This window comes from Pterocles gutturalis, unplaced genomic scaffold (genome assembly GCF_000699245.1).
Source record: "Pterocles gutturalis isolate BGI_N339 unplaced genomic scaffold, ASM69924v1 scaffold7334, whole genome shotgun sequence".
In the NCBI taxonomy this organism is placed as follows: domain Eukaryota; kingdom Metazoa; phylum Chordata; class Aves; order Pterocliformes; family Pteroclidae; genus Pterocles; species Pterocles gutturalis.
In genome coordinates, this window is record NW_010128064.1 from 29,657 (window position 1) to 47,234 (window position 17,578).

Genomic DNA, 17,578 nt, shown 5'->3' on the forward strand with positions numbered 1-17,578 from the left:
AACTTTGCTCTTCTCAAGGGGACATTTCTGTACTTGTGGAACTCTTCATATCCCAGCTTCAGTGCGATCCAGGATCTCGGAGATCAGCGATGATCTTGGAACAGTGGAAGGCAGAGATTTTTGCAGGTGCAGCGTTGTAATATTTTTGGGTAGTATGGCTGGTATTGTAGTGCCTGGTAGTGCAACTTCTTGAGTTCAGAAATTTGGTCATATTGTTGCAAGCCATTGTTGCCTGGTTTGTAGTCTGTTGCCTCAGGAGGGTGGCTCCTCCAGCCTCTTGCAGGGCAAGAAGGAAAACATAACACAACCCCACAACCCCTCCAGCCTCCATTTTCTCCATTGAAAGCATGCTGCTGTAGACTGTGATTTTTTTTTTTTTAGATAAACTTTGCCCTTCTTCTTCCCACCCCTAATTAAAAAACACCAGCTTGATAGCACAGCAGCAAACGCACATTAATATCAAACAGAATTTTCACTACTGTTTTCATATTAACATGAGATGTCAGAATGTAAAGTTAGCTAGATCTTTACATGGGACCAATCTTGCTGTTAAAGGCTTTGGGCCAGAACAGAGCCCAAAATTTTTAAAAGAAATGCAACACTTCCAGATCAAATATTCATTACATGCTATATAGAATCCTATTTTTTTCAAACAAATTTTATAAATAAAAAGCTAGGCCTTTCAAACCATCAGCAATATTAATTTTGGATTTGAAAGATTATGAAAGATAAACAATCACATAACTGTGAATTAGAAAAATACTGGCCTAGGTTGCATAAAAACCTCCATTAAATAAATACTGTAAGTTTTCACTATGAAAATTCAGTGGTATTTACTTTAAAAAACCATAATGCATTAACCATCCTGTTCAATGATACTAAAGTTGTTCTTCACAAATCACATACACATACAGGAAGTCAGATGGCCAAAAAGGCTATATGCTGGATTGATACACAGTTCGACAGAAAGTACTCTTGATACATGCCGCTCCTTCATCACAACTTCCCGACTGTTGTTGCAGTTATTAGCTGCAAATCCTGTTACCCTTCTCCTTTAGGTTGCCTTGCTGTCCCAGAAGGTGCAACACCCCGAAGGCTGACACAGTGGATGACTGTGAGTGTGGTCTCGTGCATTCATCCCTCAGGCCACCGGTTTAACCTCAGGGTGATTTACAGTGAGTGGTTCTGGTTTCCAGTCTGGTTGGAAAAAGTGAATATTGAATGTCCGTGCCCAGTTCTCAAACACTCGTTTCTCTGTGATGAAACGATGATGACTGCCCTTTCGTCCCCGCTCGTGTGAAATGTACATTGTGCATTCATCAGGTCCCAAAGGTTCATAATAATGATAAGGTACTGAAAGATGATTAGGATCCCTGTGGAAGAAAGAAAACAGATGGAAGCACAAGATGTTCTTTTTCACTGATTGAAAAGATGCTATCTTTAATAAGCTGATGGGCTCAAATCCACTTTCCCAGTTAAACCAAATTTCTAGGTAGCTGTATTTTTCTTGCATATTTAATAACATCGGAATGGGGCAAAGGTGTTTTCTTTGCTCTTTCTATTGCTCTCCTTTAACCTCCTCCTCCCGGTTAAATAGAGGACAGCAGTAGCTCAAACAAGAGGGAATGCTGCAGGGCTGTGTTACTCTGAAATCTGAAGCAAACTGCTTAGAAGATTTTTATCAGTAGAAGAGTTTTTATATGTAAAAAGCATTGCAGAGGTTATTTACTGAACTGGGGGAAGAAAGGGAAAGGGAAGGCGGAGGGGAGGTGGTGATGTGTGTCACGTGAGCTCAGCTGAACATTCCCAGCATGGTGCACAAGGTTCTGAGTGAACAGCTTCAATGAGTGTATCTGCATGGCAGGTCAGTGATACAGTCTGCTGCTGCAGGGTTTATAATCAAACATCTGATGCACAAATGAGTTCTTGATTTTACAGCTGCAACTGTAATGTATCTAAGTTAAAAATTAAAACTGTTGACCAATAGTATCCTTCTGACCTTGTGAGCCCGTTGGCATTAACCAGCAGGAGATGCAGTGCTTGTGGTGACACACAGGATATGCCAAAGACCAATTAGATATTTAGGATAAAGTTCATTTTAGCAGTTCTAACCTCAATGTTTTGATGTCACATTCTGTAAGACACATTTGTATTGCACATAATAAGCCAGAGTAATTCATTCTCCTTTTGTTTTATTCTCTACATTGAACCGTAACTATTATGTTTTTACTTTGGGCACAGGCATTTTGGGCTGACTCATACAACCGTCTCTGTCATAAATTCAAAGAGAGATAGCTGTGCCAGACTGAATAACCCAGTTGTACCGATCTCCAGAGTTACTACCAACAGACTATTTTGTAGTGCCAGAAAAGTTAATCCAAATATCACTGTCTAGTGAAGCTTTGGAACTGCTCTATGTTAAAGCCTGAGCTGAACAGGATGCTAGTACAGAGGAAGAAATCTCGTGCAGATTCAGGGCTGTCAGTTCTAATACAGAGTTGATTATTTTCATTTTGAAGAGCTAATATTTAAGCTCGCTTTCAATTGAATGCATCCACAATCTGTCAGTATTCTGTCCTGGTCATTATTTTTACTGTGTAATTCTGTCACCTACGCAATTCTCTAATTTTTCTTATTTTACCATTATCCACCCTGTATATGCAGCAGTAATGTATGACATTGCTGCAGCTTTCCATTTGTACATTACATTAACGTTTTAATTCAATCAGTCTAGCTTCCTGGTAACACAACACGGTGATCAATCTTACAAGACCAGAATAACAATAAAATTACATTTCTAGAATAAGATGGATTCTAAATTTACTGTATATATTCTCACTGGAATACATAAGAGAGTGAAAATAAATCCTTCAATACCTCACCTACAGAAAACATATTTGTAATGTAAAAAATACCCTTCATATAGAAATTTAATACCTTTTTTTAGCTACAACTACTAGATCTCAATCTTCAATTAATTTTTCACATACTTTTTTTATACGTTGGACCTCTTATTTTAATCTCTTAAATGAATAATTTGTATGGTTACTGTAAATGTAACAATACATTTAAATATGATTTACTTTTTCTTAAGAACTACTAAACAAATAGGCATCTGCCTCTCATTTAGACTGCTCTTCCTTTCTGCACTGAAGCTGGATTTTACTCTTGTGTTCTCAAGGGGAAACCTGTATTGCTTGGTGGATATTTACTGCTTTAAAGTTAGGATTGGTAAAGTTGAAATCATATCTGCAACAGACTTGGAAATAAGATCACTGCTGAGGGCCCAATACTGCAAAGTGAACCTGCAAAGCGCTGGCCCTATACCTCTGGGGAAATTTGGTTGGCATCCACCTCATCTCCCTTTTTTTTTTTTTTTTTTTTTTTTTTTTTTTTTGAAAGCCTGAGTTGGGTTTGCAGAACATGAACTGGAAGAACTAAAACCAGATCACTGCGTGTCTCTTCCTTATTCCTTTGCTGTGTGCTGAAATTAGCAATGGATGATAGTGATAACTGGAATCAGATTTCTCACAGGGGATCTATAGGAACAGTGGTCACTTTCTTCTCCACAAAAAACCCAAAGTGTACAGGTACAGGGGGAATGTGGATCAGAGAGAGAGAGGAAGGGGGTTCGGGCATCCCCTGATGAGTGCTGTCAAGGCTTGTATGCAGGTCTACTGGCTGACCTGGAGGTGAATTCAGTGGAAAAATGAAAATGCTGGCGGCTTTACTTTACAGCTGACTGAGGCATCGTGGCTCAATTCCAAATGTTGTATTTTGGATTTAGGAACTCTGAAAGGCAGTTAGGCACCTAGGATGTTTTGTCTGAAGTCTTTCTCCTTTTGTGGACATTCTGGATTCCCCTAGGTGGCATGCTAGTAAGGTTTGGATTGGAACTTTGGCTTGAGTAACTACACCATAACCCAAATTAACTGTACTGTGTTATCTTCTAACTCTGCAATTAGCTTGTGTCACCAGCAAATGAAATGCATGAGTAATTTCTATACGGAAATTGCTTGCCACCTCATTTATTAACATTAAAACAGATGCTGTTTTATCACTGACTGATACTGGACATTAATCAGTATTTTGTCAGACTTTGCATGCATATTAATATCCCAGTTGGGAGGAATCTAGGGAAGTTCCTCTGTGAAGTATACCATACTTCCTGCCTAATAGCCTGCCAGCCCAGCAACCATCTAAGTGCTTGTACCCAATGTCAGTCAGCTATTGTTTGCCACTTCAGTGCACATTTTCCCACAGATGGTATCCACCCACAGCGAAAGCTGAAAATACAGCACACAGTGTTCGCCTCAGAAGAAGCAAGGCAGAAAAACAAGGCCATCCTGTATCACATTCTGGTCAATCTCTTCCTTTACCAATGAAGAGCTGTTATAAATCAATCTACTAAAACTATATGCACTCGTATGCTTTGTAAAATAAATCATATTTTGAAGGGTGAAAAAAGTGTCATTACCATGCTGAGTGATGGGGAAGGTGCTGTGCCAGGTCTATGAAGATCTCTGCAGAATTTTTTGCCTTCTGTTCCCAGGATCCTTTTTCCTTGACCCCTATACTAGCTGTGTTTTCCAAACTATTTCTGCATTTTGTTATTAAGGTAATGAGGTGAGATCCAGGCCTATGGACCAAAGGGCATGCCTGTCTCCTCTACAGTTTACAATCCTGTGAGTATCCCTTCTGTCAAGCCCCTCATAAGCACTAGGAAATTTAACTAGCAACAACTGCTTCTTTGCACTCGATGTAAAGCAATTGAAAGTGGAGAGAGGGAGGTAAGAAAACACTAGATTTAAAAGCTGTACCCAAAGGAATAAATTAAAGGATTTCATATGCCAGTTTTCAGGCAAATTATCACAGATGGGAAATGGCCTGGCAGTCAAATGAGGATTCTTGTAGGAAAATGATCTGGCTCCATAATTGGAGCAAAAATTATTCATATTAGTTAAAATGCGGCTCAGACTTAAGCTTCAAGTTTTTTTATGAGTTCCAGAATGCCCAGGAATAGGAGAGGGGTTAAAGAAAGCTCTTCTCGCTAACACCCTGAGCTTTCCTTGTGTGGATGAGTACCCAGAGATACCTGCAAGGAGCCAGCCTCTCACTGCTGCCCATACTCCAAGGGACAGGGATTGGAGTTACTACAAGCTATATTAAGGTTTGTCTGTGTCCTTGCCAGACACTGAGCAGCCACAGAGAAAAGCAGCAGCATTGCAGTGGTGCTGTCTGTGCACCACAGTCTGGCTGCTGATGTAGGGAGGCAAGAGGAAAATCCTTGAGGTCCCAGTTCAGGAGTGAGTCCTGTGCACATGGCAGGCTGCCAAAGGGAGCTCAGAGGGAAATGCTTCCCATCTGGGGTGCTAGTTTGCTCCAGCTAAGGCTGGGACTGCATCCCCAGGCACTGGGAAAAAAACAGCAAGATGGTTTGTCTTCTCTTGTGCCAAAGACTGAGAGGTGCACACACTCTCCAAAATCTTTACAGTGTGCATGGAAGCACAAGCTTTCATCTTATTCTAGAATGTGCAAGTCAGATGTATTTAACAGCATGAGAGCAATAGCAAAGCCATTAACCCTTACTACAGCAGAGATCTGTAGCAAAGTAAAGGGATTCGATATTACTTACAGCTTTGCTTTGCTGTAAAGTACTAGAAATTTATAATAATCAGGTTGCCAATTCCAGTTCAGCTATAAAAATCAATGTCCAGTGAAAGTAAATAGAAATTAATCTAAAACACGTTGTTGCAATTAATAGTGACAAATCTTTTAGTCTGTACTCCAGACTCTTTCACTAGACTATTTTTCCTGCACGGGTGGGAAGCAATTTGGTTAATGATCTTGAGCTAATAATTCCTAGCAGAATCAACAGTATGATATTCACGATACCTTTGAGATGTCCTTCACGTTACAGATGTGATACCAATTTAGTTCCATGACGGTGATCACTCACACTCATTACTTACTCCACAAATTAATACTTAAAAAATAACGGGTATCTGCTGAAGTTGTAAATTTGGTGATATTAACTCTGAATAGAAATGAGTGGTGGGTTTTTTTTTTTCAAATCTTAATGGTTCTTTAGTTACACGGCAACTGAAGTACCTGTACCATCTTGCACACACAAGAGAGGTAGAGTGGGGGGTTTTTGTTGTTGTTTTGGTTTTTCTTTTTTTTAAATGGTAGATTTGTAATTTGTCTTGACTGAAAATAAGGTAATATGGCTTAAATGACAAAATATTTCTTTATTTCTGCTATTCTATCTTGTTTTTATTTCTTTGAAAGGAAGCAACGTTTAACTTCTTAATGAGTGTCTGAAGAGCAAACTAAGAAGGTTAATTGTATTTATGGGAAGAGGTTCCTTTCATAGGTCTTCATGGATAGCTTCTTCCAGGCATGGCAACTATGGTTTTCTCCTTCATCATATGGGGAATAAACCTGAAGTAAAGACACTTTATATTCTTTTGATTAAGAAATTACCTTTTCCCTCTTCGTGACCAGGTAAGTGTACCTTTATGTTAGGATTTTTCATGCAGGCTGTAAGCATTACTAGATCTATCAGTGGTAGGATTTACTACAGCCTTTCTTGTGTTGTAATTTAATATTATATCCATTTGATTTCAGTGTATCGATTCTATGAAAGCCTTTCACGTAGTGTGATAATTTTAGCCTCTCTTAAAAACAGTTGGTTTTTTTTTTTAAATTGTGTATATGTATCTAAGCTAATCTGACTTTGCCTGAAAAGTTAGTATTGAGCATTGGTTTACAGTGAATTGCTGTCTTCTGCATTTTTAGATCATCAGTTTACTTAAGAATTACTTCCATGTGCCACTGGAATACAGCCGCTTCTGGAGTGAGCCAGACCAGGCACTTAGAGAAACTGAAGAAGTGTGTCTTGGCTGACTGAAATGACAGGGGAACTCAAATGCTGTGCTGTGGAAGGTATTTATGTTGTCTGGAATATCTGATCTAGTTTGTTATTTTCCTTGGAGAATTCATGATGAAATCAGAGCATTTATCAGTGTTTTGTTATAAATTGTAGAAATTCTTACAAAGCAGAATTTAGTGCTGACATTTTATATTGTAATTTCTTCAGGGATTTCTACTATGTGCCCAGGACAAATGCAGATTCCCAAATGATCTTTTTCAGTTCTCAAAAGTCAAAGGAGTCCTGTTCTTTGATAGATGATCTAACCTGTCACTGCAGCCTTGTTCCCCTTGCCCCTGAAAGGCATCTGGAATTAGTCAGTGAACCAGACTTCAGTGAGATCATGACATTTGCAACAGAAAATTCAAGCAAGTACTTATTAGTGAAAGGGACACATGAGCAGGTGATGAAACATTACGCTCATGCTGTTGTTCCACACTGCCAGGACCAGCTCCGTGCATTGCTGGGTCACCTAACAGTGCAAATGGGATGGGGACTGGGTGTGGGCACATAACCACATTCTGCTGAAAGGACAGCGTGCTAGGCCTAGTAATGGATGGGCAGGTGATACTTAAGTCCACATAAAGACTGCTGATATACAACAAATTTGCATGAATTTATACTGGATCAGTCCTTTGCATCATGTCGCTAACATGATTTTGGTCCAGTACCAGAAGTCCTGAAGACTGTTTCCCTCTATTGCTGATCCATAGTAGCTACCCCCCTGCCCCAGTCCTGAACGTGGCTGGAGGCACAGCGTAGCTGTAAAAGTACATGTGCTGTTACTTTATAAAACAGCATGAAGGAGTCCCACAGCTTCCACCAACAGAACTGTTGTGCTGCTTCTACCACTTGTGGCCCACACCCTGCGCAACCCAAATGGGTGATTACAGTACTGGTCATCTATTCTACAGGTCCAAATTCTGGGCATTTTTTTTTGGTGGGGATTATTTAGGAACCTAGGTTACTGGAAGATTTGGATTCATGTGACAGAGATACAACAACCTTAATTTGAGTTGCCTAGAAAGTCCAATTTAGAAACTAGTCACTGTGAGAACTCTGTTCCTCTATTAACTGTGGGGAAATTTAAAAAACAAATTAAAAGTCATGTTTTCCGGTACTCCTTTTTTCAGATTAATTTCATGCCAATTATTGCATTACTTTTAGCTGACAAATATTCAGGGACTAAAAGAAACCAACAAGATGGATTAATTCTCCCACAGTATAAACAAAATTTTAAAATATTTTATATAACATAATTAAATGCTGTTTGTTGTTTTCAGAATCAGATCTTGGGACATGTTAATTAATTGCTTTAAGAGGACTGAAGACATGTTGCAGAGAAAAAAAAAATTAAAAGATTCAGATATTTATTTGTAACATTCAACCTTGTTGGCTAATAATGGTTCCAAAATAAATCCTACCTGCAGAAATCCGGTGGCACCATGCCATAAACATTTATCCTGTCACAGAGCTCTAATGCGATAGTCATTGTGAACCAGCCCGTGCTAAGCCAAGTGTTGGATATCTTCCTGAAAGCAAAAACATAATTAAGTTTCTAAGCTGACAAATAATTCTTGAGATACCCGAAGCAATTTCTGGGCATTTTTTCATTCTTGTGAAAGGTTACAAAAATTAGGCAACCAAGACTACTTTGCTCATTGATCTTTTAATGATTTTGCTGGTGTCTTCTATTGGTGGACTAATCTATGCTGAAACTGCTTTTGCTGTAATTAATTTTGGGCATAAGAATGTTAATATTTAGCTGACCTTTTGTTAAGTTTATCTTAAGTGCCTGAAACTTCATGTCCTATATTTATATTCTTCTGCTAGTAATCTATACACATCCATAGTCACCTAATGGAGCTTTCACACTAAGTGCTCAGGAAGACGCATCCTGGAGGATGAAGAGAGCTGCTGAAAATGCTGCCTCCCACTGCACACCGAGGAGCCTGCTGCTGGAGCCACAGGCCTCACGTGCTTGGTCTAACCAGCCTTCCTCTCACCCCATCCATACTTTGGTTTCTAGAAGCTCCCAGCCACTCGCTGTGACTGCTGGCAGGAGGCTCTCCGTTAGCTGCAGCTATGGCTGTCCCTGAGCCAGGCTGGGAAACCTCCACCCTAGGTGCTACCCCCCTGCCTGCCCCAAGTCCCCTCCCTGCCTGGTGGGACCTTTGAACATGAATGGCAGTGCTGCAAGGCAGCTCCTTCCTGGCCTTCTCTACACGCTGGGAGAGATATTTCAAAAGAAGTACAACTGCTCCCAGCGTTATTTATGCAAAATAGGAGATACTCCATGTAACTGCTCACAGATGCAAGGGGTTTACAATCTGTGCTTCAACTTTGCTCTATCACAGGTTCTTGTCTGCAAAATGGCAACAGGAGCATTTCCTCTTTCGTGCATTTGCTGTAAGAGCTGGGTACTCTAATGGTTACTGCTTGCCTGGCACATGCACTGGAAGTCCCAGTCATTTGTTAAGTTCTGGGCTATGTCCTTGTGCCTGGGGACAGCTGGCAGTCTTGGAATGCCAGGGTCAAGGAAATGCCTGTGAGGAGCATGTCTTAAAGCTTCATAAAGGTGTGTTTAGGGACAGCCCTACAGGACCAAGTCAGGCACCTCTCTTAGAAATGGAGACACGTAAAGTTGGGTATTTGCTCCAGAGAAAACAAGTTCACCCAAAGGTCTCCTTTCAAATACTGTTGAAGGATACAGCAGGTCTCCCTAATGGCTCCTCACTCAGCTGGGAAAGTCCCGCAGGAAGATTATCAAGCTTGTGTCACCTGCGTCCCAAAAAGACCTCAGATTCTTGACGACAGCCTGGGTCTCCTTTCATCTCTTACTAAAGCTGAGGCACCGTGAGATCAAGTGCAGGCTCTTGGATGGCTTGTGCACTGTCAGACTGTACTAATACGGAACCTACATTAACCCTGTTCCACCACACCTTTATCTGCCAGACACCTGTGAAATTTTGTGACCTCCCCCCCAAAAAAAAGCACAGCAGAGAACGTGAGGTTCTCACCAGAGCAGTCACCTGGGAATGCAAGGTCCTGACCCCACCACTAAAGCCAGGTTTTACAGTTTACCCAGCGATAGCGGAACGCACAACAGTCCTGGAAGCAGGGACCTGAAGTCACAACAGCCACTGCAAGTGCCAGTGATCACTCGTGTGTGATTCAGCAGGCAAGAGCCCACCGTGCAGCTGATTCTGAGCAAGCTGGCTCCAAGTAGGTCACTTACAGGGAGGGGACTTAGGAGGGAGATGTTTTGAGCACTGTCAGACCAAGGAATGCCTTGTACCAAGGTTTTGTGTTTCCTCAGTGAATTAGGCTCTTGCAAAGGAAAGGAAAAAAAAAAAAAAAAAAGTGGTGGTATCGGTGCTGGCAGCTTAAAAGCACTTCTAAGCATAAAGGAATTCTTTAACCAAGAATGCCTGAAGGATGGTGGGGAGCCCAGGTAATTTGTCCTGTCCTTTGTGGGTCACCTGCTAATGTATGAACTGAAATACATGTTTTCACTGCTCCTGACATACAGACTTTCAGGCTAAGCTAGCATTTGGAGAATAACATCATTAGTTCTAATTGTGGGGCCTTATTTACTTTCTGAATTTGCACTTCAGCTTGGGGGGAGTGGTGCAATTTGTCACAATGTCATAGCTGGGTCATAAGGTGAGCAGAAGCCTTCAGGCACTGCAACAATACAAAACAGTAAATAATTTTTCACTCAAAATTATTAGAAAAGGGAAAGGTAGGGAGAAGCTTCAAAATGTGCTTTCCTGCCACTTGAGACTCATTTCTGAGCCTAGGAATCAGGGTAATTCAGGAACATGTTCAGGCTCAGAGAACTTTGGAGCTTGCACGAGGCCTTACATTCCCAAAGTGAGGGAGCAATTACATCTAGACCATGACCAAAGTGTCCGGGCTTTGCACAGGTCAGGCACCCTAGCTAGGCTGTCTGCTGGGTTAGTTTTCTTTCTGTGTACACATGTTCATGCTGTAATTTAGTGTTTTCATTAAATAAATAGGAGAATAACTGAATTTAAATCGGCTAGCTTAAAAGCTGAACAGTGAAATAGAGATTTAAAAACTTGATTCAAGTACCACTTTGGCCTCTTCAAATACCATGTCTGTAGGACAGCCATACAGAAACAGGGTTACAGTGTCTGGCCTTTTCATAAAAGATCTGAACAAGAGTCCAACAAAAGAATACTGTTTTTATACCTAATCAGCTGTAATGAAAGAATATGAAGAACTGTCATGTGCTTATTAGGGGAACTTATCAGATATTCTTTTATACAATGAACTAATACACTGTGCTGATAATTCTGTAGTGCACACTAAATTACAATTAAAGGTCTTTCTGCTCCACCAAAATCTCATCTATAATCTCTATGGAAATCCTCTTCCTGCAGTTATTTCATTTATGCTTCCTTTATCTAATTACTATAATATTGGTTCTGATTCATATTTTCTTAATGTACCCTTATTCAATTATAAAGTTATTTTCAAGTACAGTTGCTTTATAATACCAAGTATATTGCTCTGCAGCCTTTGTCATTCACTATGCTATTTAACTGGCAATGTTTTCTGAAGGTTTCCCTTCATTTCAAAATCAGCTTTTTTCCGAAAAGCACAATACATCCAATTACCTTTTTTCTCATCACTTTCAGGACAGAAATGAATGGTTTGATTATTGCAGACTTGCAATCAGGCTTCTCTCTCCTTCCTTTGTTTTTTTGCAGGCACTAATGTCAAGAGCTCAGCAGAAACCTCCCAGGGAACAGCAACATTCTGGGCTGTACAATGTTCTGCTCCTGCCCCCACAGCTACATACATTTTTCTTCCCTTACAAATTCCTTCCTACCTGTGTTTCTTTTCATCTTCCCTCTCTTTTTCTGTGCTGCCTATTCATTTATTTTCATCTCCTGTTTTAATCTTCTTAGTCCTGCAAGTATGCTGTATGTGCCCTCTAAAGGAGAGGTTCATGCACAGTGGAGCCTGCGGTTTCTTAAAAGCATCAAGACCTGCTCATGAGGCTGAATGTTGCTGGCATCCAAGTGCCCTTGGTTCACACTGGGAATTCAGCGTGCCCGTGACTGAGTCCACTATAAACTTATGTCATTAATGTCTCGAACGCCTTGAGAATATTTCAGGAGCCAAGGCTGAGCCTGGTGCCTGTGCAGAAAAGGAAATGCTTTCATCACATGCACAGCTATGGGCCTCCTGCTCCGGATGGGTGATGCAGAACCAGAAGGAGCAGCTTGCCTGAGATTGCACAGCAAGTGTCAGGGAAGAAATGTCTGAAGCAGAGGATGTAAACTGTTCCTCAGGACTGGGGACTGCATGTGGGCTTATAATGAAACAGTAATCCAGGAAAGGAGGCAGCAGCGTGCACTCCTTGTGTGCAGGGTTTGACCCTTTGGGGCTGATGGTGGCCCGTGTTAAAGTGCAACTACAGCTTTGCTGACTTATAATGCCTTTGTCAGTGCTGGGCATAGAGATAATTCTTTGCACTTTTATTGAAGGGTTCAAATGCTTAATTCCCATACATGGAATGGGAATAGATTTGCTCTACTCTGAGTGGACAAACCTGGAAGAGACCGTAACACATCAGAACTGGCAGGTATCTCCCTTTGTTATCTTTCCTTCTCCTTCTGGTAGAGGCAGAGTCTCCGTCAGAGACTCAGAACCACAAATTTGAGGATGAAGAGAAAAGGACCCTAATGGAAAGAAACTGACCAAATTACTGTGTGCTCTAGTGTTAGGGTAAGTCAATCAGGAGCTCAGATATATAGTTTGATCCACTATAACTGGACAGAGCTCTGCAAGCAAACCATGTGGGGTATGATAAAGGCAGCAAATGCCAAGCAAAGATACAGTCACCATTAGCTAAGAGGATACAACAGTTTCCCCTAACACTGGTTCTGCCTTTGTTGTGCAACCCAGAAAACAAAGTCTGTGCTCTTGAGCCCTCCCTGTCCTCAAGAGGATCGAGCCCAGCTTTGGTGTGTAAGTATAGTATTTGTGAAGTTAGAAAATTCACCATGAATTACTGCACAATAAACCTACCTCTTCATTTGTACCTAAGGGGGGATCCCATTCCATTTTTACAGCAGCATATTTAATACGTAAAAAATAGGAGTTCATTAAAAATAAATGTATGTCTTTCTAGAAAGTCTTTGGTTTAAATGCCCATTTTCAAGCGTTATATGTGACAATGCTCAAGTCCTGGAGTGGGTCACTTATTAAACATTTGATTTGAAGATCAGCCCACAAGTCATAAACAGTCTCATAAAGATGTAACTATCATAATAACTTTCCTTTTCCCAGCTGGAAATGTAGGATGAACTGTTCTGAAGCACCTAATGTATGGCTAATGTTTATTTGTTTTACAAGAAGCTTTATGGCTGCAGTGTTCCAAGAATGCTTAAATTCAATAAACAGCTATTATAATTCACTGAATGGTGGCACTTCCTCTATAAGAAAACATAACCTATCCATTCTGATTTTTCAGAATCAGTAAAAAACTTTCAGGTATATTACTCCAATGTGAGATTTAAACAGCTCCTGCCTCCTTGGCTGTATAAATGGTACATCCAGCTTCTGGTATTCTAAGTTCATGAAGCAATACTCCCTACAAATTATTTTTATGCGTATTCTTTACTTATGTTACAAGTTATGTTATTTGGTATGTCAAACCATATTACAACTCATGAGGCAAAGGATTTAATGCGTGTGATCATCCCTCTGAGCAGATCTGAAATGGGTATATATAAACTACATTATTTTACTACTGTATGACATTTGCCAAATGTATCCACATAAGTTCTCACCTGTCTTTCCCAGTTTCCCGTTTAAAAAGGTCATCAAATTGAAGCATCTTGTGGCGAGAAATCATATATGCTTTTAATTGAGGCAGTATCTGATTCATCAGCTGCAGATTATTGTACACCAAGCCTTTACCATCTCTCCTCATGTAGCTGCTGGGACCCCAGAAGATAAACACAGCACCGTGGCTCATATTTAAGAGTTCATTGCGATTTCGCAAAATCCTCTGAATACTGGAGTGTGCAATGACTCGAAGGCTCGTTTTGTTTCCAACATCTTTTCCATAACCTCGAGTAGGTGCATCGTTCATGCGTATTACGCACTCTGTCTCGTCAATTCTGTCCCCTTGTTTACTTCCCAGAAGGTGTCCAGAGCTGGTTACCAATGCACAGCTTTTGCAGTGCATTTTTAAAGGCTGCAAAGACAGACATACTTCAAAATTAGCTGTAAACATCTATGTGGAATTCACTGCGTGACATATTTCACATGTACAAGGCATATTTTACAGCAAAAATCTCAGAGGACTTTACATAATCTCTCCCAGCAGTCTTTACAAATAGCTAGGGATACGTTCGTTACCTGTACATTTTGTAGTTTGGGAAAATGTGGTAGAGTTGTATAGCCCTTAAAGTTCCTCAGTGGAGTTAAGTCAGCTGTTTAAATCCTCCTTTCTACTGCTGCTTCATATACAGTAATCACAACAGCTTCTATACCGTTCCCAGCTCTTTAGGATTGTACTTCTTCCACTTGCCATACATGACCTATAATTGGAGTATTTGTGGTGCTTCCTCTTCCAATTTTTTGCAAGAAATAATCAATTGTAAGGCCTCATAAGCACAAGAGTGAATAGGTTTTCAACCTTGGGGTCAGGACATTTTGCTAAGGGAAGAGAATTGTACCTTGGTCCAATTGTTCCACACCATCTCCAAGCTGGTGCTGTAACCACTGCAATGCTCTCACACCTCCTTTGTTGTTTAACAGTAAAAGCTGGTCATTCATGTCTGTGTATATTTTACATGACAGTGAGTTGTTAGTGCACTAGCTTGTCAAGTTGTGTTTAAAAGTTACCCGGTAAAATGGAACAGGAGCTGCCTGTTCGGTGAGTGTCTGATCTAATGGAATCAGGAGAGTAAAACAAGCTTAAATGAAAAGGCATTATAAATCGTATTACTGATGTATGCCACCAATATAGAGATCTGCTACTTTTCATGAGAACTAAAAAGGGGCAAAGAATACAATGAACGGGAAGGTAAAGATTGTTTGAAGGTGTGCCTTGGTGGCCCTCCATGCAACAGCATCTTGCAGCGCTTTACACCAGTAACATCAGATTACAGCACATACAGCTGCCCCCCCAAAAAAAGGCAAACAGACTTAAGTGTGGTTGCTCACCAGTCTGAGGTTCATTGGAAGGCCATTTTGGTTCATGATCATTTTGATCTACTGATCTTCTTCCCTAAGGATGGCCACCATTATTTTATTTTCACCATTAACCATAAAGAATGGCATTCCAATACCTTCCTGGTAACAGGCCACACAACATGCTGAGAGCTGTCATCTCCTGCACTGTGGCACTGGCCTGACCCTGTAGCAGACGGAGGTGATGGTATTCATTGGCTCTGAATAACCCCAGCAACCTAAACCCACGTTTGACAAAGGGGGCCTCTGCACCTCAGGATCAAAGCCTGTGGCTCTCCATGGCAGCTCATTGTTACATTACAATACATAGCTAGCATGTCTCCAGGTGGGTTCATTAGCAATGACGAGAAGTTATGGTGACATATAATTACACTTAGAATCAACCACACATATAGGAATCAAATTACTAAATCAGTGTACTGTGAGGCACAGCTTAAAACTCTAAAGCTGAAAAGAAGACATAATAATGTGAATTTGAGATAATCTCAATCCCCTGTTTGAAAATGCTTTGGCCCCTAGCATTTGAAGAGGGTGTTTTACTTAAGTAACTTATTTTTAATGCTGAAGGTAATAAGTGTTTTCAGTCCGAGGTTGTTTTCTATGAGAACAGCTAATGAATGATGAAGTGCTTTTTAATTAAAGACAAAATAACTAAACTATACAATGTGCTTAATGATGCAACCAGTACACTTTGTATCTCCATCTTGCCCAAACAACAAAGTCCCTTTTCTTTCACAGACACGGATTGTGATGCAGAGCTGATGATATGGGTAGAAATGTTTGTGCCTTTGTGAGCCAAGGTTCCAATGCAGTATTTACATGCATTTTCCTTTAAGCTTTCATCTGCCACTTTGATAAATTACCTAGCAAAAGGCTCTAAGGTGAACTAGCTGCTCTACCATCATGCTTGGGAAAGCAAGATGAAGTGCTAATGAGGTTAAAGGAAATGTAGTCAGCACCAATGTTAACCCACACTGAATGCCCACCTACCAAGACATTTTCACCTAAACAATCTCTGCTGGTTTCTGCCCTATTGAGCTACAACTTACTTGTTTCTTTTAAAAGTCTGCCAGCCAAGCCATCCATTGTTAGGAAACAAGGGCGACCATCCATGGAGCTCCCCCCCCCCCAACCATCTGTCCCAGGTCTTGTTTGAAAACTGTTCCTTCTGGGAAAAAGTCTTCAGCCTGAAACATTCAGGTCTTGCCCAGATACTTCTTGAATGATGCATGGGGGCTGAGCCTGTATAGCTGCTCTGGGCAAGTAATTTTCACTCACCTCACTCAGATTATTTTAGTAGAAATCTACAAAACTTGGACCTGAAAATTGTCAGAGGAATTCACAGCCAACAGCCACAACATTCCAGTAACAGCTGTTTGTAATGCTTTGACAATATTGAAAGCAAGGGAGAAAAAAAAGCTACTGGCTGTAATATCATCTCACTGGGAGGCAGCGGTTGCACCAGAAATGTCATCTACTTAAGCAATAATAATGGAGGCACAAGGCAGTTCTTTGGGATTGATGACCAGCTGGGAAAAGCTGATGGCCTGAGAATAACCAGGGGCCATTAAGCCAGAAGAACATTAACTCTGTAGAAAGCTCTCTGTTACGGTAATTATTACAGTGATATTTATTAAAAAAAGAAAAGGCAAACAAAAAAAGCAAACCCGTGACATATGAGTTATACTTTAGGTAGATGATGTAACCCTTACTTCAAAATGCCCAGAAAAGGGACAGGGTGAGAGGTAGGTGGGTTGTATTAATTACCGCAAAATGTACCGTATCAGGCATGTAAAAGCTGCTGACATTCAATGGTACCCATTGTCAACAACCATCCACAGTTTCATGTGTACAGCACCTTGCACAACATGACAGGGCATGTGGCTGCTTCTACAGCACAAGTCAGTCACACCAGTCAGTACTCGGGGTGCTTAGACAGTAAACGAGCCAAGTATGCGCCAAATAAATTGCCCACATTACCTCTCAGTTCCAGTCACCTAAATACATATGGGGAGAGGGAGAAAAGAGGTTACAAGACAGCAAGCTCACAGTGCTAGAACGCCAGAAAATGGCAAAATCAACTGGTGCTTTTCCGGGATAGATGGGCTATCCCAAGGGAATGAAGGGAGCGGGTGAGCCTTGCTCGCTTCTGGTAAACCCCATACATAACAAGTGCAGCCTTGCACTGCCCGAAGTACCATGGGCCAAACTGACTCCTCGCAGCTTTCACTTACAGAGATTAAAGCCCAGTAAATACTGTTGCTACATCATATACTTCTGATTTCTTGAATACCAACCAACAGACAAAGAGAAACAAAAAACAGTGCCACAGTTGCTTCTGTATTTTCCAGTTTGAGGCAATCTGCTCTGTTATTGACTTTAGAATCTGTGTTGTTGATAGAA

At 40.8% G+C, this 17,578-nt stretch overlaps 1 protein-coding gene across 1 annotated transcript; it reads right to left on the reverse strand.

The window, feature by feature from the left end:
• Nucleotides 1-492: 492 nt before the first annotated feature.
• On the reverse strand, nucleotides 493-14,517 carry ST6GALNAC5 (ST6 (alpha-N-acetyl-neuraminyl-2,3-beta-galactosyl-1,3)-N-acetylgalactosaminide alpha-2,6-sialyltransferase 5). The gene is made up of 4 exons (XM_010079481.1): nucleotides 14,473-14,517; nucleotides 13,765-14,174; nucleotides 8,359-8,466; nucleotides 493-1,373 (listed from the first exon to the last, which is right to left on the reverse strand). Exons 1-4 carry the CDS (start codon nucleotides 14,515-14,517, stop codon nucleotides 1,142-1,144), a joined length of 795 nt encoding a protein of 264 aa, XP_010077783.1. The 3' UTR covers nucleotides 493-1,141.
• Between the last annotated feature and the right edge of the window lie 3,061 nt (nucleotides 14,518-17,578).

Excerpts from the sequence above, each read along its gene's own strand:
- ST6GALNAC5 (XM_010079481.1), bottom strand. The coding sequence starts at position 14,517 with ATGTATGGCAAGTGGAAGAAGTACAATCCTAAAGAGCTGGGAACG. Across the intron at positions 8,467-13,764 it reads CGGGAAACTGGGAAAGACAG|GAAGATATCCAACACTTGGC; the intron begins GTGAGAACTTAT and ends TTTTGCTTTCAG. Across the intron at positions 1,374-8,358 it reads GTGCCACCGGATTTCTGCAG|GGATCCTAATCATCTTTCAG; the intron begins GTAGGATTTATT and ends TTTCTTCCACAG.